Raw genomic sequence first — 25,435 nt, forward strand, 5'->3', positions numbered from 1 at the left:
TCTAAGACCTTTAACTTTCTATACAATAACGGGACAATAACTTAATGCTTTTAATGTGAAAAATAATTGTATATCTGAAACCAGGAAGCTTCAAAGTACCTCTGTACCAAAAATGAAGTTTCTAGCTTCCAAAGGATAAAAGGTTTAGTTTTTCTTCTTTATTTTCTATCTTCATTTTCTAAATTTTTTAGAAAAATTTTCCTCGGTGTATAATTTGTCGTACTTGAAGCATTCATTGAAAAATGGCAAACTAAACAAGCTTTAGGGCAAATACCATATACCATTTTAGTCAGCATTGACCTTAAATTTAGTCTGAATGAAGTAAGTTTTTGTGTTTTTATTCCTCTCCTAGAAAAAGAAATAGTTTCGATTGAAAGACAAATTTCAGTTAAAGATTATTTTTGTAAAAGAAGATTCCTCTCATCACAGTCAGAGCTTTTCCCTTAATATTCTCCAGATTCATTCATTATATATTATGTTTAGCGAACATATGGTGGACGAAATTTCAATAATAAGAGTAATTCGTTCCAAAGTAAGTGCTTAAGATCAGAAACAAAAAAAGCTAGCCTCACTTTCAAAGACGAAAAAGATAAATACTTTTGTACTTAAAATTAGTTTTAAGATTTTGTTCCAGTGCCCAAACATGAAGTTTTAAATGAATAATGTATTCATCCCGTAACCCCTAGGGTAAGATACTCCAAAGCATGATACCTCTTTATCTCTTTGTACACAAATTTAGGACCTTTGCTTTTATTTTGAATGGAGGGGTGAAAAAAGAATGTTTCAGGTGCTTTTTTTCAGGATAATTTCCAACCACCTAATTTCTCAAAAATGGCCCAATTTCACTTACTGGCTTAGCCCCCAAAACAAAGCAAAATTAAAAATTTATGGAGGGGAAATTCAAAATTGATGAAAGAAAAAATTTCAAGCCTCCCCCCTCCCAACTAGGTGTGGCAAACACTTTATACATAATGACCACTCCCTTTTACTTGACTATGGTAAACATTATCTTCCCATTTAATAACTCCCCGCAACCAATTTTTCCAACATATAAATTCGGCAATGAGGCTCGGATGAAACTCGTACCAGATTCAAACAATCGCAAAAAAAATGAAATCCATACCAAATTTGTTTTCACGTATCATTTAGTATATGTTTTTGTATTAGTGATATATTCTTTAAACATTACCTCTGATTCACGCGAGATAGGGTTTCAATAGAAACAGCTGTGTTTGACATCCAAACATGAAATTGAAGCTCTTCACCAGGTTCTAAACTCGAAACTATATAAAGTACACTAAAAATTTAACATTTACTTAACGAAAAAGGGTTATTAGAGAATAAATTTTTGGAAATTAAAACCCAACCCATGGGACCATAATCGAGTATTTGTGTATGCTATACACAGATGTCGGGCTGAAGGAAGTAAGTCCCCTGTCTGAGAAACAGATTAATTTTTTGGCCACTCCCATGATTTTGTTTCAATGTTTTTGTGGGTCTGATGTATGTACTCTTCAACCTTGGCTCCATAATATCTCACTGACATATTTCACAGTTTGATCAAAAACCTATGCTTTTTTTATAAGGGCATCTAAAAATAATAAACCCTTTAGATGTTCTTTTTGAGTTTTGATTAAGCGTTAAAATGTTCTAAACATGCTCCTATATATTGTCACCATTTTGTGAGTATTTTTTTACCCATTTTCCTGAGAAATCGGGCGTGTTTTAGTGTTCGCAAAGCCACATTTTAGCCATCGAAGCCTAATGTTTTTTTATGAAGTTTTTTCTTATAAAGAAAGAGCATGTAGAGAACGTATATCCCTTCTCTTGATTTTGATATATTAATTTTGATTTTTGCTTCATTTGGTTCCTTCACGACTAAAATTTAGAAGTCGTGTTTGATAATTAACATCTCAGTTTCATAGGCATAAAGATGCTTTGAATAATTTGTATTGTTGATAGTTAGCACGAACCATGCATGTTGCTGGCCGTGGTGCGGTATGTCCATCTTTGTCAATTCAGTTCATTTTGGAAGAAATTGTATTGATATTGGTATGATATTGGTAATGATATTAAGCCATGTAATATTTGGTTTCTTGTTAATATTCACATGATGAGCGCGTGTTTAAGTATTTTGCAGTTTGATCAATATTTTACATCCCAAAGAATCTGTCATGATATTAAATCGATAGATGCTCATCCATCCAATATCCGCCAAAAGTTAGTACTTTTCATTGTTAGTAGAGTGTCAGAAATTGCAGATAGCAAAAAAAAAGAGATATGATCTACTCTAAAAATTCATGGTTTTATTTTTTAAATTACATAAAATGGAAATATTTAAAATACAAAATATTAAACCAATATTCAACAGACCATTCGTTAAGGTAAAGAAAATTTTACAAATCTAAAATTCACATTATATTTTTTAATTGTGTGTCCGTCATTAGACACGACAAGGCAATTGGTGAAGGCGGTAACTGGGTGGTGACTTTGTTATTCAACAATTTAGGGTATGAATATTATATAAGTCTCGGCATTGAGCCTTTTTCCACATTTATTGTTAGGGATGAACAAAATAACCGCCCCATAACTTGTTGCTAAATACTCTAGAACCTTTAACTACTAAAAATAAATTTCTTGAGGAGCGTATGCAAATATATGTCACATTTTCTGAAGCCATCTTGGAGTGAAAATGTAGAAGAAATCGCCCCAAATATGGTCAATTTGTACGCCTCTTCTGATTTATGCGCAAAAATACCAAGTGATAAATCTTACATAGGAATATTTATTTTTTTTGAATAAATTACCGTTTTTCTTTATGTATGTATCAATAATGTTACTCGGTAGAGAAAACGATAGTGTACACAGTGCTCTTCCCCAAATAGAGAATGTTCAAGATTTTTCAATGTCCAAATCCCAAACTTGACCGGGAAGGTGTCCGTTACCGTTAGAAATATGTCCGTTAGTTGGTTTGGATGAAAGCTGACCGTTTGATTTCATTTGCAATGGTGCAACCACATTCATTTTATCATCCAAATCATAAACTATTGTTTTCTCAGAATCCAAATCCGGTCTATTTTCCTTGTTTTCCATTGCACTGCCACGTTTTTGTTCCGGTATACAATCTCTATTTTTAACATGTCGATGCATTTGACGAGGACAATTACAGAATTTGACGTTCGCAAGTCCAGATTTCAGTCGAGTACGATTTAACTTGTTATGTCCCTTGAGAGCATCGTCGGAGCGAGGATAAAACATTGGTGTGTAGTTGTTGTTGTTTTTGTAAGGGTTTTCACCACGCATTATGGCATGCGCTTCACTTGGAAGAAGAAACCATCGCATTTTCTTATCCATCGATTCTGGGAGGAAACGGTCGTCTGGAATTAAACCGTCAGTTTTCTGAAATGGAAAATAATCAAGAGTCGCAAATTAACTCCTCTAATCTGGGTATTGAAAAGCGAGTGTTATATTTCATTCAAACGCTCGATTTATACCAAAATATTAGGGACCATTCAAGCCCAGAAGTCTTTCAATAATCTAATAAAAAGTAGCTATAAAAGGACATCCTACCAAAATTGCACTCTGGCTAGAAATACCACGGGCACTATGGTAAGGACCAGGTTTTTGTAGTTGTTCTTACCACTTCGTTTTCAATGTTTTTTGCTTGCGTTTCAGCAAATTTCAAGGTTTCTTTGAAGGAAATCGGGTTTAATTGTTTGGATTTTTTGTGGTTATTCTTCACTAAGTGTTTCACGTCTGTCAAACGTCGAGCATAAACCAACGCCTGGGAAGAAAAATTGTTTTCATATAAATCTAAATTGTCCAATCTCATTCCCAGTCTAATTGACTCAGACCACCAAATAAGCCTTGTTACCAGTCCCTCGGTTAGCCTAGAAATCTAAGCCAGATTGGTTCAGTCACTTAGTAAAATCTGATGGTAAGTTGTGACTGAATATATCATATTTCGATATTCAAAAACACATGCTTCTTACCCTCGACTCTTTGTGTGTGAAATCTCCAGTTTCAGGGTTCATTTCGTACTGAAAAAAATTAAACATTATTTTTTGAAATTAAAATATAACTTAAAGTTTTTGGAATTAGAGCAATCAGTAGATTGGGTCGACTTCAAAATTGAAAGGAAAGAATTTGCAATAAAAGTCAAATTTTCTTATAAAATGTTCACAAAATTGATTATCTAGATTCATCAGACAAGAAATTCAACACTACTCACCATTGGTAGAAACTTCCATCCATTCTTTGCAACAAATGCAACAGCTTCAAGAATGAATTCAATCGTTTCTGAATCCATAAAATACGGAAGGTTCAATCGCGCAAAACCAGGTCTAGATAAAAAGAAAAACATCTAAATATTTGGTCGGGTAGATACGCTTATCGTAAACATAAAAAACATGAGCAATCTGATTGGCTAAAGACGCGTATATGAATGCTGTATTTCATATTTGACACATAAAATTACGTGACCACATTCAACTATAAGGGTCTGGTAAACAAGAGATCATATTTTGTACAATTTCATTCCTAATTTAATACACACAAAAGTTATCAAAAGAATCTTTTGATCTTTTCAATGACCATTCAAATCATTGAATTGAGGTCGGATGGTTTGGTATAAGATGCTTACTTGAGGGAAGAGAATATCTTTCCTTCCACTTTTTGTAGATCTTCATCACTGATCTCTCCTTTCCATGAATTGCTGAAAAAGAAAAGACATCATTTCATCCCTATCATGGATAGTATAACTGTTTTCTTTGACTCCATAATAACATTTGATTGGACAAGTAACTAATCGAAGTCCCGTGTAGAAATTCCAATATAACTGATGATAAGGAGAAACAACTGATATGACAATACGCATTTGGTCTTTTATCCCGCATAACTGCAAATAAGAGAAAGCGAATCTCATAAAAGACAAAAAACAAGCCCCTCCTAATAAGAGAATGAAAGTGAGAAAGTGACATACTAATGGCCAAGCAATGCATCAGTGATTCCCTCTGCCGTTGCCATGTCAATACCCAAAAGATCCTGGAGAAAGAAATAGAGGAAATGGTTAGCTGCAAATAAACCAAACTCGATCCAGTTGGTCCGCTTTTTTGACAGTTTGGAAAAGTGGTGCAAGTTACTCCCAAAACATTCAATTGTCTTTCGTATACTTCAAACCTGGTAATGGTATTATCTAAAGAACAAAAAGTGATAGAAAATAACCAACCAACCTCGGCGTAAGGTCCAGCACATGCGCATCCACCTCTAGCCTGGATACCAAACAAATCATTGAGCAGTGATGATATATAATTATGGTGCAACATTCGTTTTGTGTCTTTGAACTCGATGACCAAGGCAAAGATTGGGAGACGTTCAGCACTGGATGGTCCTAAGATGTGAATGGTTTTGATAGCACCCCATTTCTTGTACGCTTTCTTTACGAAAATGTGTTCTTGATTTAAAATGCGTTTCGAAGTCACCTCCTGTTCGGAAAAAAAAGGAAGATGAATTGCATAGCAGCTATAGTCCAGAATTTCTTTATAGACTTCTTTAGAGATATTTAGCTGTTCTTAAATTTTAAATATTAAAATTTCAAATTGTAGTTCTTCTGTTATTTCAAGCTTATTCTTTTGGCAACTGTCAATTTAATAAAATAAAAACTTTTATTGAAAACATACACAAAAACATTTCCTGGGTTTTAAGGAAGTTAATAAAGGTGCTAATACGCAGTGAGAAACTTGTGAAATTCTTTGCCTTGCTTTTACATAAAGTCAAGCAAAGGAAACTTGATTCAACAGTAATATTTTTAACATGTCCCTGAAAATGAAACTTGTAGCCTTGGTAACAGTGACGAGCTAGCTAAGGTGCCAATTAAACATAAAATGACCTTAGAGTGTCATATAACGATGAACGTATAAAGTTTTATAACTTAAACGAAGAAAGCCGATTTCTACCTACCTCCTTCAGTTGAAAAACAAGACCAGCTCTTATGGATTCTACGATAGCTGGTGTACCTCCTTCCTCTCTCTCCTCTATATTGTCCAAATAATGGTGTTTCTTGTGGGTGACCTGTGGAAAACAAAATGTACAGTTATTCTTCCTAGAGCACCATAACATGATAACATCAGATATAATGGTATATATGTTTTATCATGAAGCTAGGATTACAACATAAACTTCAATGTCAACATACGTTTTACATAGTTTGAATAAAATACTTACAAAAAGAACAGTGCCACCTCCAGCGCCATCAGGAATCGGATTCTGGAATAAATTCCTTTTCGCTACCAATAATCCTAAAATATGGAATTTGATTCCAAAATAAAATTTAGACAAAAAATGACACAATTAAATCGGGTGAATCCAAATTAGGGGAGTATCAGTCGAATGCTAAACAAGTGCTTCTTAATCTGTGGATTATGGGTCCGAGACTACACTGGCAAAATGGAACTTCGTATAGCTAGGGTGCCTTGGGACCACCTCCCGCGATGAGAGTGGTTTCATTTGTCACGAATGTTAGATGAACAATGCTTTGTCGTACGTTCAGATAACTCGTATTTAACTGAATCATAAAAAAAAACAGATCAATGACATGATCAATTGGCTTACCTGGGGTACCTGGTCCCCCAACAAATTTGTGAACGGAACAAAATACGGCGTCTTTGTAACTCAATTCGTTCTTCCGTCTAAAAACAGACAAGAAAAAGTGGTGTTAAATTTTGTAGTGTACTACAGTGACAGTTGAGTCCATCATAACTCGCGAACACAAACCGTTTGAGTTAAGGAAATTTCGAATTACGGAGTAAGGTTTATAAGACATTTTTAACTGAAGGAACCAAATTTGTTCGGGTTAAGGAAGTATTCGTCTAGAAATATTTGAGCTGAAAACTCCACTGTATATGCTTCAGATTGAAGGTTCCATTATTAGCAATCTTATGAATACGCATACTTAATTAGTTTCGTCAATAATATTTTTGGTAGTTTTAAAAATTATTCAATTTGTTGAGGTAGTAAAAGTCATTAGCAAAATGACATTCGCGATCAATTTGATCTGTTTTGTCCATCAATTTTCAGCTGGCAGCACTTTTTAATTAATGAGATTATCAAAACCAGCAGATTGATATTAAAACAATATTAATATCATTAATTAAGTGGTCATTAAAAATATTAATGAGATTAAAAATTATGATTTTTCAGCAATAAAACATCAAAGATGACATAAATAACATCTAAATTTAGTTTTATTATAAAATAAGTAGACAAGGAGGAAATCTTAGAATAAAATTTCGCAACTTTCCCTTGAATTATAAAAAATACAAAGGAGGTAACCATTTCATAATTTGCGGCATTTCCAATTATGTATCTAGGTATTTACAACATAATGTCGTACCCAGGTTCCTAATATTTCCACCTTTTCATCCTTAAATAAAAAAGTGGTGCAGGGACACTGGGTCATGAGATTAGATATTCTTCTTCTTCAGTATGTTTTTCAACAGTATTAGGAAAGACGATTCCCTAGAGCAGAACAATCAAAAATAACTTAATCTTTCTAAAAAACGATTTTCGGACACTTACACGTCAGTTTTATGAGGGTTCATATTCATGTCGAGATATGGACCAGCTGTTGCGTAATCAAAGAATGCGTATCCGTCATATTGGTGCATGAGTGTCGCTATCTTTTCCGTATCGTTAATAATTCCAGTGATATTGGAAGCTGCAGAAAATGAACCGACTAAGATTTTCCCTCTGGCTTTGTGTTTCTGAAAGCATGACAAAAATTGTATACGTTGAGTATTGGGAGAAATGCAAAGAGTGTGAAGCTTGGCAAAGACTTAAGAAAAAACCAACATCAAATTTAACATCAATATAACTGCATATCACGTTATTATAAACGACTGGGAAATCGTCATATTTGAACTCTAAAGTTCGGAAGAATTTGTAATCTGAATCATATTCAGGAAGACATATTTTTACGTATTTTCTTTACCTTAAGTTGCTCTTCTAGCGTTTCTAAATCTAACGTTCCAATGCTATTTTCTTCACCGTAAACAACCTGGAATGACGAATGGTTGAATTGATGATATAAATTGAGGGTGTCACAGATACTTGTAAATATTTCGAGTCATTTCATTAATGTGTTAAGAATGAATAATATTTTTCGAATGCAATTATTTTAACTCCTCGCTGGTATAAATTTTCAGTTATAAAAAAATGAATTACCTCGGCACCCATCTCAAGCCACGGTAGCAAGTTTGAGTGGTGTTCAAATGGGCTGACGAAAACGACCTACAATTTGAAATAAAAAGGGATAAGATGATATGATCATGAGCAGAATCTTTGTCTGGAGTCTTTAAAAAATCTTAGCCATACAGTATTAAGAGTGATTGAACGTAGGTTGTAAAGCAATTTAGAAGCACTGATATACAGTGGGAGTCTCCATTACTCGAACACGCACGGGGAACGAAAATCTGTTCGAGTTATAGAAATTTCGAATTATAGACTAAGGTTTTTGAGGCATTGTTAACTAAAGAGACAACACAACTCCTTCTAGTTAAGGAGACATTCGATTTATGGAGATTCGATCCACTGTATTCAAGGAACTTAACCCTTTAAGTGCCGATGTCGTATATATACGACATGGGCTATATAGGAGGGCGAAGCCCTCCTGTAATGCCCAGTTTGATTTAGAAATCGTTATTTTTGGTCGAACTCGTAGGAATTAGATTGTCCTTTATGGTCAAGCAAAAAAAATTTCAAAAGTGAGTCTTTCCAGCGAGATTTTAAGCGAAAAAGTAAAAAAAATGCAAAAAATTGACAAAAATTCACTTTTTGAGATTCTGACCGTTTTTTGACTATTTTTGGTCAACGAGTGATCCAAGAACCTCCAAATTTGGCCCTGTTTTACTTTATTCTGTCTTCTAGTGAGTCGATTTGAAGTTTTACCACTGGGCACCTTTCCATCAGTTCAGTCAGGTCCGCGCAGCGGGCCTGACTGCTTTAATTCCCTAACCTACCCCCCCCCCCCTTGGCCGCCGCCCCACCACGCCCTTCCTAAATCGGGCGGCGCCGAAGGCGCCCAAAAGAAAGAGGAGACTCTAAGCTATCCAACGAGCTATATACGAGCTTCTAATTCATTCTAGATCAGAAGATATAAGCCTTTAAAGTTTGAACTAGCAATTTTTAAAAAAAAACTTAGAAAAAAGGACCCTGGCACTCAAAGGGTTAAATAAAATATTCTTTGGTATTTTGCATATGGAATCAAATTAGTATCTCACAGGTGCTTCTTTGAAATCCATGGCGTGGATCAATTTCAAAATGGCGCCTGTACATCCGCTACTGACGAAAATGACGACGTCATCCTCCGTCGCATTCGTTGATTTACGGATGATTTGCCTGAAAAGAAGGGGGTGTCAAAAACAGCAAATCAGAGAATGCCTGAAAAGAAGGGGGTGTCACAAACAACAAATCAGAGAATGTTTGAAAAGAAGGGGGTGTCAAGAACAACAAATCAGAGAATGTTTTAAATTTACAGACAGCCAAAAGTATAGCACACATATGAAAACTGAACCTGGAAAAGTTTTGGGTTGGTGTCTATCTGATGTTTTTTACCTCTTTTCTTTTAATTTGATGATTTTGGGTTTGAAAGATTCTCATTAAAACGGTCAGACCATAAGCACACAGGTTTAGATGTTGACATCAGGTTAAAAGAAAATTGAAGAGAGCTCCATCCAAAACTTTTAGGTAATTACTTCATCCAATCAAAAAGATAATTGTAATCTCATCAGATATACGTGATGAATTATAATTAGGATTAAGTTTCACGTGGTTTAGTCCAATTAGTCCGACAAAGTATGGATAAAGAATTCTACAACAAACAGGCCCGTTGAAACACGTCTAACCCTAGCCGTGTATCGTAATTGTTCTTATAAGGACTATGGTCTGAAAAGAAGCCAAAAGCTCATGACGACGGGGAACTTACTTAGCTTCAGCACGTAACATAGACGTTTGTAAGGAGGATACGGTTGTCGTTGTATGCGTGTTCCCGTAAAACGGAAGCACTTCGTCGCGTATGTAGTCCTCTATGAATCTAACAGCTCTATAAAAAAAGGTTGATTTATTACAGTGAGATCGGTTAGGTCATAGTCTATATATGTATGTGAATGGCATCATCTGGGGAGGAGCCAAAGAATTAGCAGGTGATTGTCAGCCCAATTAAAACAGCTTTAAAAAATGTCTCTGAATTCTAAAAGTTCCCAAGGCATCTATTAAAGATGAGTGGTTTAGCCAATTAAGGGTGAAGAGATAAGAAGAAAACCCGCGTGAGGGATTATTATTGAACTACTTAACAAGTGAGCCTAGATAAGAAAGTACTTTGCTATAATTACACTCATTATCAAAAGAAGGTATTATCAGTGTTTACTGTAGGAGGAAAAATTTGAGCTATTTTCCCTATGTATCCATTTCAGTGTAGTACTTGACTGACGTTCTATAGTTTGAGCCACAGACCTCTAAAAAACAGCACGAATTTATAAGAAGCACGAATTTGTTAGTGGGTACCAACAGCCGCTATTTCAGCCAATGGATTTTGAACAGAAAAATGACTTACTTTCCCGACGCTGTATAATCACAATAGATGACTGAAAAAAAAGCACAAAAAAATCACAGTTTACAATTTAGTAGGTTTGGTATTGGCTCTTGTTGGATAGCACCCCATGATTTTGAGTCAGATTTGAGTGTCATAGTCTATAGGTTGATAAGTCGTTTTATTTCTTAAAGCTTTTTCCAATAACAGGCTAAGCTGGATATTAAACCATAGAGCATCGAATTCGGAAAATCTTAAAATCACAAAGAATATGGGAAGTAATAATCCATCAAGATAATGTTTGTAAGACATACCTGCTCTTTTCCCGAAAGGACTTTCATAAACCAAATCTTTTCCGATAATGTTATCTTCGACATATTTCATGACTGCTAGATCATCTTTGTCCATGTTATGGGAGGTGCCTTGTCGTATGGTCTGTTTAATGATGTCTTCCACTCCATAGCCGCCCACCCCGGTGGTTGCAGTGATCTGGTAGGTGGTGGAGAGAGCTAGCTGTGCCAGGCCGGTACTCATTGATGTACTCTTGTGTAGATCACGCTTCTTACGGCGGAACAGCTTGGGCGAACCGCTACAGATAAACGAAGAGAGTGAAAATGATTGAAATTTTATGTTATAATCTTAGGTTTTTGAATGAGCTCGATTCTTATTTGTTTTGAGTCTTTTGTGTTATTAAGTATGGAAACAAGTTCATACTCTCTAATTCGACGTTCTACGATATGATACGCTCTATTATTCCGTCACCGTCAACAAGAAACTCTTAAAAACGACGAAAACGACGCTCTACTATTCGATATGCTCATCCCTTATTCAATGCAAAGCCATTTCTCCTTGAAAATCGAATTAGAGAGTGTCAACAGTACACGGACACGGTTACAGAGAAGGTACAATCTGAATGGTTGCACTGACAACTCTTTCCAGGAAGACAAATATATTCATACTAATATTTATTGTACTTTCTGCTACTTTAAAATCAATGAGTTTGCGGCGTCTTTCAAAAATACACTACCTTTTCTTTTTTGCGACCCGTTTTTTCAACAACCGTATGGAATTGAGGATGGACATGTTCATGTATCTTAATGTTTAATTCTACCAATAAAATAATTATTCTGTTTATCATAGATTTTGTATAATCAAGCTAACAAACAAACAACTTGACCCAAATTTGACTAAAAATTTTATCTCATCTTTCATCCGACCTGAACGTCAACAAATCACAATGTGAAATCAAACGATCAAAACTCAAAAGTAAGCCAAAACAAAAGAATGGGATCATTTTCAAGCAAAGTAGGGATTTTATTTTCTCGAAAAAAAAAAAACAAAGACAAAAATGCAATTGGATAGGCTTTTGTAAGCATATGTGATGTATCTAACAGGCTACTAATAATTATTCAATAGTAATATCTTTTCATTTTTTCCCATTAACATTAACCCACACTGTATGAAAACCATTTTATAAATATGACACTAAAAGTGTAATATGTGAAAATATCTGCCACATTCTTCATACTATAACTTTACTAGTCATAGCTTTCACTAAATGCCCCCACAGAAAGGTCATCTCTTGCACTTATAAAGCTTTTAATGCTTTAAAAGTTAAAGCATAAAAACTAATCAGGAATAATTGATTGATTTAATTATTGATTGATTGGTTGAAAAAAAAATCATATTCCATTAACAAAATACTTGAAGAATTCATGCAGCTTGACAATTTAATGAAATTCAAGGAAAATATTGAAAAGCTTCTCAAAAACATATTTCGAAAATCATAGTATCATTATCTTACTGACATTCACATCTCCTCGTTTGTTTGTTTTTTCTTACAACAATATATGTCATGATCATTCACTAAATAGACCTTTTCCGATAATGCTGCAGACATCTTAGATTGTAGGCAAAATATATAGCGCTGAATAATTCAACAAGGTAACCAATCAGAAATAGCTTGTTTATTTTTCATTGGCTGGTATATATTTCAACAATTCTCTATTGCTACTTTGCTTAGTAAACAATAGCCCCCTTAAAGGAAGAAATTTTGGCCATCTTTAATTTGGCGGGAATTTAATTTGGCGGATGGCGGAAAAAAGAAATTTTCCGCCATCCGCCAAATTAAATTCCCTCTGAAAAAACTTTTCTGGCCATCCGCCAAATTAAATTCCCGCCAAAATTTCTTCCTTTAAGGTATAAAATTTATCAAAAATTTCTGCGCCATCTGAAATAGACCAATCCTAGTTAAGGCCCAGGCTCCACTTGCGTACGCTGTGATTGCAGTCAAAAGAAAAATAAAGGAATGTCATTGTGGTCCATTTAGACGTACAGTCGAAAAGTTGAAATGTGCCTAATTTTTTTTCAAGTGCATAGTACTTTTTCATGATGCAATCTTTTCTCCAAGCTGAAAGGATTGAAGATATGATTGCAGCGCAGACAATGAAGAGACGGGCCTTCAGGAAACTAGAATTTTTGAGTTTTTAGCTATATATACTCTCACTGTATGGTGTTCCTGTATGACTGTCTGTGTGCCTAGTCTAACCACCGTTAAATGCCTTAACTTGGAAAGCTAGAATTGGAGCTATTTCACCAAACCCCTAGAGCGTATGTTATTTAGGCTATGGGGCCATCCATATAGTACGTACGCAGTGAAGGGGGAGAGGGGGTTTAGCAAAAGCGTACATCTATTGTATAAATGACATCATTTCTATTGTTCTCTGCGTACATGGGCAGGAGGGGGTATCAAATTTTTGGAGAATGTTTGCGTACGTACTATATGGACAGCCCCTATCACAACTGCATGAAAAAGTGGAACGTGCGCATGCAAAGTTAAACGAATGTAAACAAACTTTTTTCAGGTTTTTAAAATAGATTTACCACACTGAACAAACAGTGAAAACACTCTAAGTGAGGTAAATCTATTTTGAAGACCAAAAAAAAAACACCGATTGACATTCAACACATTCAACCACTTTTGGATTCAACTTTACTTATGTGTACATTCAACTTTTTTGTACTTTGCCGGTATCTTGTTTTACCAAGTTAAGAAGGACTTTCTCGAGTTATGACCATATGATGGTCTTTAAAGCTCAAGAAGCTCTATAAACAATAAAGCTAGTTATTAGTATAATAAAACAGACAAAGATAAATTACAGTTTGAACAAAAATATCAAATGTACATTTGAAAACTTGAGCAAACTTCTTTAAAGATTCCAGAAAAAGAATTGAAATCATTGCTGAAATGAACTTCTAACTAAATTACAATATTTAGTATTCAGTTTGAAAGACAAGAAACAAAATTTAACATACAAAACACTTTTTCCAGTCAATGAATCAGCTCATCATCATAACCAGTCTGCCATTTTGTTTGTTTTGATTTGAACAAGTAATATTGTAATTCGTGTTATTATGGTGTAATCACTATACTTTTTCTATAATTTGCATTTATAACACTCGCTTCAGCTTTTCAATCCTAAATCAAAACTAATAAAATGTAATACGCAATAATGGTAATAGCATATAACGTAATATGAAAATATGTATAACATTTACCGCTGTATAATTTACCGCCATATTTTTGCGGAACACTTATTTGGCCGGAAAGCCGATTACGACGCAAAAACAAAAACAATTCGCAAAAAATCGAGATTCCAGTCCAATATATTGCGTGAAGCTATGAATGCCTCCTCAGTCGCTGCGCTCCTTGCGGGGGCAAAAACATTCTCAAATTGAATTCTGAAAAGCCCGTTGAATCTAAATGGAAAAACTAAAAATTTCCATAAGACGTCCCAAGACACTTTCCAAAACAACCTAGTCTAAAAACAACCATACTCTTCCCCAGGCCATATTGCCAACGAAAAAAAAACACAACTACACGTTTTTTATAAGAATACACTTTATAACTTCATATCCATGACGAAAATGGAAGAAAAAAAATAATATCGAAAGAATATTGCCGTCATGAAAATTTTCAATATTTTTTAATGAATATATTTCTGTTTTTATAATTTTCTATTTCATTTACTTTGTACTTTACATAGCTGTTATTTATTCTTTTGTTTTTTATGCATACACATAAGAAACTCTTCTGTTTTACATTACTCATTCGATGTTTTTGAGACTATGACTGGTAAAATCTAAAAATTAACCTTAAGAATATGTTAAGAATATTACGGGGGGCACTGGGTTTGCAGACTGACGGTATGTGCAGGCCAAAAATTGGCTTTCAAAATTACACCCTTACAGTGCAGAAAAAATCAGTGAAAATCATACCCTTAGAGTGCATTTTCCCCCAAATTTTCGATTCCTTTCGTGCAAAAAATGGTCAAAATTCTAGCATTTTTGGTCTAAATATCTAGATTTTTCAAGAATTTTCTGAAATTTCTACCCTTACAATGCATTTTAAACATATTGGAAAAGGTACCCTTAGGAAAAAAAAAGCGTGTACATATATCTTGAGCAACTATAAAATGCTATCGAGTGTTGAAAGTGAGAAACCGTAATACCAAATTGATTGAAAGAAAAAAAATCTTATTCAAAAGACTTAAGTACTGAAGGACGTTGAATGCAACGGATAAAGAATATCAGCAAATTAACCAATCAGAAAATAACTTGTTACTATTTTTTCCACCTGTCACAATCATCTTATGCAACCAGGGTAAATTTCCATCAATAAATACTGCTTAGAGATGTCAGAAAAACAACACCATTGCATAGCATTCCATCATATGTGATCGTCACGAACTAAATACTGATATCCCTTTGAGCTAATCCTTTGGATAGTCTACACATAAGTGAACGAATAAATCGAGATACTGAGGCACTTTTCGAAGTGTGATTGATTTCATCTAATCTCATTTCCTATGTGACATGGTCGTTAAAAGTAATACAAGTTTTTTTATAAGAACATCCAAAATTTTTGAAGCCTTTTGAAGTTCTTAACTTTTCGGGTTTTAAGCCTAAAAATGTTCTTAACATGTTCTTATTTTCAGCATTCTTTGAGTATTTTTGTCCATTTTCCTGAGAAAACAGGTGTTTTAGAGCCCAGAAGCCTTAAAATGTTCTTAACTTGTTCTTAAGATTTTGGCCACCGAAGCCTTACGTTCTTATATAGTTTGTTCTTATAAAAAAAAGTGTAGAAAAAGAACAATGAACAATATCATTAAAGAGGTATGAAAACCAGTAATTATGGACACATAATGGACACAAATTAACCTTGATACCGACCAAGTTGTGCTAATGTTTTTTTTTCAAAATACATATTTGACTAGGAGAATGATCTGATCCTGACATACGACCGCTGACCTTATTAGCTCCCATGTTACTCGATTAACCTATCGGGGCATCGTGGTCCAAAATATGCAATATTATATACGAATTTTGATTGCCGAAGAGTTTACAGGGAGGAAAAACTGTATAATTTACCATCCAAGGTAATCTCTTCTAGCTCCGAGGGGATTTAAAATGAATGGCTACTATCTACTGTACCCCTTATCAAGCTACCTTCACTGCAAAAGTATTGACTAAAAAGGTCCGAGTATATACAATAGCGGTTCCTCGCGGTTCCTCCTAGTGGTTCCCCTCATCATGCTATCAAGTCGAATATTTTGCTCTAATCAGACAGACAGACAGACAAAAAAATCACCACACCAAACTTTGTTTTTTTTTTCACACAAAAATAGCCCATCAAGCACCATTACGCATCAGGTCGGAGAGCAGGAGAGAGCTTTTAAAGCTTGAACTTGTTTTTTTGCACATGGTATCACCAACTCGGCAAGTTGTTGTTGATAATGAGACAATCTTTCAAAAATAATTGAAAGATAATGAAAAGTATTTGACATCGTTTAAGAATTGAAGTCTAAGGTCCGCCTTCTTGATTAAGAGTCCAAGCCAGAATCGGTCAACTCAAATTTGTCCACTTAACTTTCTCTTTAGATTTTTATGACAAGAGCTTACCAAGAGGAAGTTAATATACACCCCGCCCTAGTAAAGCAGACCCAATGAGACCCCTTCCTTATTGGATAAATTGGCGCGAATTCATCCCTGTTGAGTAAAATGAACCATCATTCATGATCATTGCAAAACTCACTCAGCTGTCCCAACAGGAAAAGTCGTAATTTAAAGGCTTTATTTTTACATAAGTGTCCCCGTTTCATATCAGATACATATTTCGTATCAGGACATTGTCTGCCTATTGTCATATTATGCTGATATAAGCAAAAAATGTTTTTCTTTTCCTCTTTCTGACCAATCTTGCTCCACATCCGTGTCAATTCAATGTGAAAAAGCTTGTGAATTAAAATTGATGAGTAAGCAAACGATTTCACTCTTATTTAAAAACAAAACCTTTAAAGGTTTGTAATCCATTTGGTCTTCGAGTTTTGAACAATGCAATTCAGAAGCGCTACTAAAAATCTTCTCAGTGAGTCACTGAGACAGGGGTGTAATTATGTTCATTCTGCTTTTTTTTATGTTCCATGTAATAAAGTGTGTAAAAGTTTGTGAACAAAAAGCGTGGGGGGAGGCAACAGCAAATACTCCAATCCAATATATAATACTGAAACCTGAATCTAACTACACGTTTTTTTTTATTAGAACCTAGTTTATAAGAACATATAGGCTGAAATTCGTCGAAAAATTAAGAACATCTTAAGAACATGCCCAGCCTCAGTTTGGAAAAAAATGACAATAAACTACAATTTTGTCCTCTTTTTAAGCAGTTTTAACCGAATTTAGGGGTGGATCTTCAAAAGTCGAGAGTCAAATATTGTCCAAATTTTGCCAAATTTAAGTGCTCTTTATTTTGTATCATATTGTCGATTTAGAGTAGTCTGAAAAAATAAGAACGCATTTAAGAACATTTTAGGCTGGAAATTGCTAAAAAAATAAGCACATCCAGGCTCAGCCAAATTTTAGGTGTTCTAATAAAAACAAAAACGTGTATATTAACTTTTTTTCAAATACACCATAATCCAAATACCAACATTGTAAAAATTAGTACTAGTAATCTCATGGTTATGAGGGAAATTCGGGATAAATTTCCCGAGGTCAATTTTGAAATTTTTTGAAATTTCCCGAGTGCAACGAGGGAAATTTAAAACATTTCAAAATTTGACAGAGGGTAATTTATCCAGAATTTCACGAAAACAAGCATGGGATTCCTGGTTAATCTCATGGTTTGGATTGAAATTCTAACAATTCTGAAAGACGTCAATTTAACACTGGAAATCAATCTGAAATTAAAAAAAAAGAGGTCAAAAAAGTCATAGAAACGCGAATCGAGTTTTAATTGGATAGTATTCCATTTACTTAAGCCTTCGAAGTTAGTAAGAAAGTCGAAAAAGGTGATGAATTTCCAAATGATGAAAATCTCACTTTTGCGGGAAATTACAAAATCTAGGAGGGAAATTACAAAAGCTAGGAGGGAAATTACAAGTTCGCGGGAAATTACAAATTAACGTAAGCAAAAACGTCAATCGAATTTCAATCAACCATGAGATTACATCAAGAAAAGTAATAGTGAAAGTTGAGCAGTTTTCTCAGTACCAGATTTACGGTCATTTTGGCAAAATTTATTACATGATAATAATGTCAAAATCTCCGTCTCTTTTTTTCTGTCTAAGGGCTCCTGACTTAGGGCGTAAAGGTAGCTTTGAATTTGATTTTTAAGCATGAAAACTGAGATTTGACCCCCGAGAATTCCCCACAAGGCTTTCTGCGGAAGAAATTTTACCGTGAACTTTTTTCCGCGCAAAGCATTGTGGGGAATTCTCGGGGGTCAAATTGACTTATTTTAGGCGGACTTCATATGGTATGATGGAGTTTTATTTGTTACTTGAAAAGTTGAGCCCCGTTTAGGATTACATTTCCAGACTGATATCTGTTTCTGACGGACAGTTGTTTTGAGTTTTTCGAATAATTTGAAAAGATCAAAACCTTCTTTGTGTTATTTCCCTTTGTGTCTCCCAAATGGTACAGTGGAGTCTCCAAAACTCAAAAACGCAAGAGGAACACAAATTTGTTCGAATTAGTAAAATTTCGAATTATGGAGTAAGGTTTAGACATTGTTAACTGAAGGGAATAGGAAAAACTTGTTCGAGCTAAGAAGAAATTCGAGTTATAGAGGTTTGAGTTGAAGAGACTAAACTGTAATACATAAAGTACGTTCCAAGGCAATCTGCAAGTAGAATACAACAACAAAAAACAAACGCAAAACCGACAGTTCAACAAAACCAGTAAATGAAGAACCAACCAAACTGGCGTAGTAACAAGTCCATGTCGTTTTTTATATATTATATACAATTTGGTATCATTGTGCTAATATTTTCGTGTTACCATGTAATTGTGTGCTATTTCTTCATGCTAATTAATTTTGATTAAGGTTTATAAAGCAAAAAATCAACGCAAAATAATATATTTGCTTATTACAAAATCCCCTTGAAAGAAAGCTGTCCAACTTAATACAATTTAGACGTCCTATCTAAATAACTACGCGTAATTTGTACTTTTAAATATTGATGTTTTGCTGGTTTTTGAAACAAGGCTATGATTGAACACAACTTTGTTAATTAGAGAATGGCTACTACCTTTAGGAAGTACTAAAATTACTAAAAATTGTTACTTTCACAAGTGAGCGAGAAGGGATTTCCATGAAAGCAAGAAACATAAAAGCATGTGGAAGATTTGTGATCATTGATGATATACATATTTTTTTCAAGTCTGTTCCCCAAAAATTGGTACTTGATACATTTTGAAACATCTAAGTAATGCCTAGTTGGAAAGAAGATTTTTCAGGGCTTGGTCAATAATAATTTAGCGTGTTGTATTTTGTTAACATTTTTTAGTTTTGTTAGCATTATTAAAGTTTTAAAAGCTAAAAGCTTTCTTCTTTCATATCTCTCTAAAAGAAGTTACAGTCCCAAATTATGTCCGTTTCTTAAGTACAATTATGGCCAGTTCTGTCTTTTTCCTAAAAAAATGTTATCACTGTTGAAAAACTGCACTGAACCCTCATCCCAACATCTCGAACGTAAAAAACCCCTGTCTAACACCCCTGTCCAACAGCCCCGGTGGGACTTCTTCTTGCATGGGGATAATGAAAATTTCTTTCGAAATCCTAGTGGGGATAGAAATGCTATTGCTCTCTGGTAAAAAAAGCACAATTGGGACGGTTTTGGAGTGTAATCTTTTCTATAGAATTATAAATAGGGATGAAATCAAAGTCAATTTTCCAGTGAGTCTGAAAATACAGGGTATTTTTCCCACCGGGGACGGAATTTTGGCCACATTTTCCAGTTGGATTGCGGTCTCAGCGGGTCTTTGACACAGGGTGTAAGGATACATCCTTAGTTCCCACGAGAAAACTCCTCTGCCTTGACGTCACGAAAAATCTAGACTAATTAATTTTTATAATTACTTTACGCGTCCCTTAGGGACTTGTTTCTACTTCAACTATGTCACAGCATTTTCTCTCGTCACTTACTCAAATTTTTAATCAGAATGAATTTTGTTGTTAACAAGAGAGCGTTGAAAGAACTTTGAGCCATGAATTTGATTTACAATTTTTTGGTTGATTTTTGATTCACTTTGATTTGATTTCTTACCTACATTGTCAAGATCCATGAATGCTTTATTAAACCACGTTTACCCTAGGCTATCTGGTAAGAACAATTTTTATTTTTCATTCAATTTTTCTAAATTTTCAATTTTTTCCTAAGTTTGATTTGTCAACTTAGCCAAATTTTCAAGGAGTAAATTTCTCCGTATTTCAATTTTTCTAAATAATTTTCAATTTTTTCCTAAGTTTGATTTGTCAACTTAGCCAATTTCAAAGGAGTCAATATCTCCGTATTTCAATTATCAAATTTATTTATCAATCAATTTTTTGTCAATTTTTCCAAACTTGTGAAAACTTAAGTCCTATATTTGGATTTTGTCAAATTTTCAATTCATAAAATTCAGAAATATTCAATTTTTGTTTCAGTTTGAACAGTCGTTACAAACAAAGCCTGATCGCATTCCTCCAATCAACCCCAAATCCCTACATTCAAACAGAATCGCCTCAAAATCAAACAGCTGCCAATTACATCTACTGTCCAATCGTCTTCATCGCCACGCCCACTCAACCATTTGCCGCTGCGCATGCTACTTCGGAGCAAAAAGAAGTACCAACCACGGATAGGACCTCGAAAGTCCAATCCAAAAATGGCAACCAAACCAGATGATCAAGTGATACCAAATCAAGACGAAACCATTCCATCAGAACTCCATCGTGATGTACCAAAATCAGACACTGCAAAGGGAGCTATACCGAAGCTGCCAAAAATAGACACTTCACAGATCGCTATCGCTAAGCTGGTGAAATCTGCAGAGCCAGGATTGAAACTCATCCAAGAAGACATTGAAGATTTCATAGACGAGAATCCCATCATTGATTTGGTCGATATTGACGAAATAACTGATTCCCTGAACGCCATTGGAACACTCAAAGCAACATATAAACGATTGCATACCGAGCTTCAATTTGATGAAGATCAAAGCTACCAAACCACCTTGCAAACCATCAAAGCATACACCAAAGAAGGTCTCGCCAAGAAACGTACCTTAAAAAGTGCTATCACTCAAACAAACCAATCGGCGCAACTCAAATCTATCGAATTTGCCACCAAAAGTATTCATCAGAAACTCAAACTCGTCGAAAGCAAGACATCCTTTGTTCCATCTCAATCACCAGATGCTGAACTCAAAAACGCACAAAAAGGAACAAGTGACATCTACAAATCACTCGAATGCATATCTAAAGATCTTCAACCACTCATCAAAGAAGCCTTTGGTACCACCAAACAATCCGAAGTTTTTGGACTTCAAACACGGTATGAAGCTTCACTCACCAATCTTCGCATACTCATTTCACTTATCGACAAAGAAGTCTCATCTCGTGAACTTGAGAAACATTCAAAATTCAAGGACTCCATCCTCAAAATCAAGCTTCCAAAGTTCAGTGGATTCGAATCAACTATGGACATCTACACCTTTCAAACCGAGTTTGAAAAGATTCACCTTCGTGATACACCAAAAATCTTCCTACCAGACCTACTTCGAAATAACTACCTGGACCAGCCAGCACTGTCAATTGTCAAAGCTGACACCGATATTGATGAGATGTGGAAACGCCTCAAGTCGTCCTATGGCAACACAAAGATACTACTCGACAACAAACTTTCAGAGCTCTCCAAACTTGACATCCTCTCCAAGATCAAATCACCATCCAAAGCTGCAGAAGTCATCAGCAAAGTTATCAGCACCATGAAGGATCTTATGCTACTCAGCAAAAGGCATAAGATCGAACAAAAGTTGTACAATGGAGATGGACTGCAACGTATCTACCTTCTCATGGGCACAAGCATGACAACAAGATGGCTCCAATCAACGTGTGAGGACGAACTGGAAGAGAATGATCTATGGGACCAACTCATCAAATTCCTTGAGATCGAACGCAAAATCCAAGAGCAAAAACAACTCATCTACAAGCAAGAACCACAGAAACCTGAACAGAAACCACACAAACGAGATTCACCCTCCTATCATTCTGATGTCAAAGACGAACTGGTATGTCATATCTGTGGTGATCGCAATCACGTCGCAACCAATGGTCCAAACAACACCAAAATCGTACAATATTTTGCATGCCCAAAATTCGTCGAGATGTCACCACTGGAAAGATTCCAAAAACTACGATCAAAGGGTCTATGCTACCAATGTTTATATCCAGGTGCACAACGCAAATCCGGCAAACATCAAGATGGTCAATGCCAACGAGCCTTCATCTGCAAGCATCCGTATCACGACCCATTCACAACCAAAATGCACGTCCTCGTATGCGATTCCCACAAAGATGACCAACAAAATCTTGATCTGCTCGAACATTACAAATCAAGATGTATCACACGCCAACGTCAACTTCCATCATTCTCTAAAGAAATCAATTTATCACATCTTGCATTTGAAGAACATCCACCAATCAAAGATGAAGCCAACACCGTCGAAGAATCAAACCCAATCATCAAAGCAATCTACATGCTCCAAACGATTGAAGTCGATGGTAAGGAATATACAATCTTCTACGATACCGGATGTGCTAACTTTATCACAAGATTTCAAGCAACTCAATCGTTGGGTGCTCGAGCTGTTCAACAATACTCAGGCACAGTCTCGATGGGAGGAGTCGGTGGTATCACATCTCACACAGACCATGGCATCTACAAAATCGTTCTTCCACTGGCCAACAATCAAGACACAGAGATGGTCGGAGTCTGCATGGATAGGATTACAGCTACGTTTCCATTCTATCCTCTCCAAGGAAAAGTTGAAAGAGATATCCAGCATCATTACCAGGAGCAAGGTGGTGATCCAATGCAGTTACCAAGTCTTCCAAAACGAATGTTGACTTCATGATTGGGATTCGACATCTTTCAAATTTCCCAGAGAAGATCTTTGAACTTCCATCAGGATTAACAATTTACAAGTCAAAGTTCAGAAGCGTCGATGGCAGCCAAGGAGTTATCGGTGGTCCACATGAAGTATTTGGAAGAGTCCATGCGTTCCATTCCTTCCAATCAAGCCACTTTATCAACAGCCAACTGAAGATCTATCGCCAAGGATACAACGTCAATCCAGACATCGGACTACTGGGTTACGAGGACATCAAACGAGACTACAACCAATTCATTCAAGTGGAATCAACTGGTAGTGAAATCAGCTTCAGATGTGTCAAATGTCGAAATTGTACCACCTGCAAAGAACACAGTACTGAAGACACAATGAGTATCAGAGAAGAAGTGGAGCAGGACCTGATCAATCGTTCTGTGAAGGTCAACGTCAACGAGTGCATAACAACTGCTACATTACCATTACTCCAAAATCCTGAGACTGCACTTGCACCAAATCGAAGCATTGCTCTACGTGTGTACAATCAACAAGTCAAACGTCTTGCAAAGAATCAGCAGGACAAGGATGACATAATCAAATCGGAATCCAAACTTCAATCACTTGGTTATGTCGAATATGTAAAGAACCTACCAATTGATCAACAAAGAATGCTCCAATCAAACCCTGTGCAAAACTTCATTCCCTGGCGTGCAGTCTGGAAACCATCATCAATCTCCACACCATGTCGTGTCGTCTACGATGCTTCAATGCCAACTGAATCTGGGAAATCACTGAACGACATCCTACCCAAAGGACGCAATGGTATGAATAAACTTCTTGAAATCTTCCTTCGGTGGAGGGGACATAGATTTGCATTCCACACTGACATCCAGAAGATGTATAACACTATCAAGCTCGATCAATCTCACTGGTGTTTACAACGATACCTATGGCATGAATCACTTGCCCATGATGCATCACCAGACGAAAAAATCATCAAGACTCTTATATACGGAGTTAAATCAAGCGGAAATCAGGCAGAATTCGGTTTGAGGGAGACCGCCAAAATCTTCCAAGACCAACATCCAAATGTCTATCGTACTGTTTCAAAGGATATCTACGTCGACGATTGTTTATCTGGGCATTCAACACTGGAAGAAGTCCAAGAAATGTCCAACGAGCTTGAAGTAGTCATATCCCACGGTGGTTTTGCTCTCAAAGGTGTAACAATCTCAGGAAGTCATCCAAACTAAAAACCTCTCATCAGACGGTGAAACTATATCAGTTGCTGGAATGACGTGGAAACCAAAGGAAGATTCGATCGCACTTGACATCAAAGAACTCAATTTTGAGGATGACAGACCACTCAAGAAATGGCTCAGGAGTCGTGTGGTTGAAATCAAACGTTTTTCTTCATCATCAAATTGGAGTTACATCAAGAGCACTGACATGATCGCAGACATAGCAACAAGGAGATGTGACTCAAATGAAGTCATTGCACCCAACTCTACATGGATCAATGGATTCTCATGGATGACTGGTGACGACTTCCCAAATCTCACAGCAAAGGAAATATCACTGAGCCAGAAGGAGCAACAGGAAGTTTCCAAGGAAGTCGACACAACATGAACGGACGTGTTGAAAGAAAGATCCGAGAGATTCGTCGATCAATGGAAACTCAGTTCACAAACCAAAAGTTATCACTGATGCAACTCGAAACACTTGCTGCTCAAATCTCTAACAACATCAACAATCTACCAATGGCAATTAGAGGGATAAAAGGAGACTTCGAAAGCATCGATCTACTAACTCCCAATCGACTACGTCTTGGTCGAAACAATGATCGAAGTCCTACTGGCTCGTTCAACATCGTCTTCAAGGATCGAATACTGGATCAGAACAAAGCAATATTCGACGCCTGGTTTGAAACATGGCTCGTAAACCATGTACCTCAACTCATGTTCACTCCAAAATGGTTCAAATCAGATCGAGATATCAAGAAAGGAGACGTTGTACTCTTCACTAAACACGAATCAAAGTTGTCATCCAGCTATCAATTCGGTATGATCGATTCCATTGAAACTGGTCGTGATGGTAAAGTTCGAAAATGTTACATTCGATATCGAAATGCCAATGAAAAGAAGGATCGAGTTACCTTTCGTGCTGTACGAAGTATTGTTGTTATTCATCATGTTGATGAGATTGATTTAATGCATGAACTCTACAAAGTTCAATGAATTGTCTTGCTGGGGGGAGTGTAAGGATACATCCTTAGTTCCCATGAGAAAACTCCTCTGCCTTGACGTCACGAAAAATCTAGACTAATTAATTTTTATAATTACTTTACGCGTCCCTTAGGGACTTGTTTCTACTTCAACTATGTCACAGCATTTTCTCTCGTCACTTACTCAAATTTTTAAT

General features: G+C 35.8%; 1 protein-coding gene across 8 annotated transcripts in view; it reads right to left on the minus strand.

Annotated features, from left to right (window-relative positions):
• Positions 1 to 2,286: 2,286 nt before the first annotated feature.
• The window catches only part of LOC136824495 (cysteine desulfurase-like), a 38,454-nt gene continuing 15,305 nt past the window's right edge, over positions 2,287 to 25,435 (minus strand). For 4 of the 8 annotated variants that reach the window (XM_067080551.1, XM_067080546.1, XM_067080548.1 and 1 more), the window contains exons 2-18: positions 10,897 to 11,171; positions 10,607 to 10,637; positions 9,980 to 10,096; positions 9,276 to 9,393; positions 8,221 to 8,286; positions 7,988 to 8,053; positions 7,576 to 7,760; positions 6,610 to 6,686; positions 6,223 to 6,296; positions 5,959 to 6,069; positions 5,232 to 5,483; positions 4,982 to 5,043; positions 4,643 to 4,714; positions 4,232 to 4,343; positions 3,993 to 4,040; positions 3,641 to 3,784; positions 2,810 to 3,399 (exon numbers count right to left, since the gene is read on the minus strand). In XM_067080551.1, coding sequence (XP_066936652.1) covers positions 2,893 to 3,399; positions 3,641 to 3,784; positions 3,993 to 4,040; positions 4,232 to 4,343; positions 4,643 to 4,714; positions 4,982 to 5,043; positions 5,232 to 5,483; positions 5,959 to 6,069; positions 6,223 to 6,296; positions 6,610 to 6,686; positions 7,576 to 7,760; positions 7,988 to 8,053; positions 8,221 to 8,286; positions 9,276 to 9,393; positions 9,980 to 10,096; positions 10,607 to 10,637; positions 10,897 to 11,116 — 2,262 coding nt within the window. In that variant the 5' untranslated portion in view covers positions 11,117 to 11,171 and the 3' untranslated portion in view covers positions 2,810 to 2,892. Of the gene's footprint in view, positions 3,400 to 3,640; positions 3,785 to 3,992; positions 4,041 to 4,231; positions 4,344 to 4,642; positions 4,715 to 4,981; positions 5,044 to 5,231; positions 5,484 to 5,958; positions 6,070 to 6,222; positions 6,297 to 6,609; positions 6,687 to 7,575; positions 7,761 to 7,987; positions 8,054 to 8,220; positions 8,287 to 9,275; positions 9,394 to 9,979; positions 10,097 to 10,606; positions 10,638 to 10,896; positions 11,172 to 11,609; positions 11,715 to 25,435 lie in introns of those variants that run through there. The other 4 variants (XM_067080542.1, XM_067080543.1, XM_067080544.1 and 1 more) reach the window with 2 other exon arrangements.

Source organism: Clytia hemisphaerica, unplaced genomic scaffold (genome assembly GCF_902728285.1).
Source record: "Clytia hemisphaerica strain Z4C2 unplaced genomic scaffold, Clytia hemisphaerica genome assembly, whole genome shotgun sequence".
Taxonomy (NCBI): domain Eukaryota; kingdom Metazoa; phylum Cnidaria; class Hydrozoa; order Leptothecata; family Clytiidae; genus Clytia; species Clytia hemisphaerica.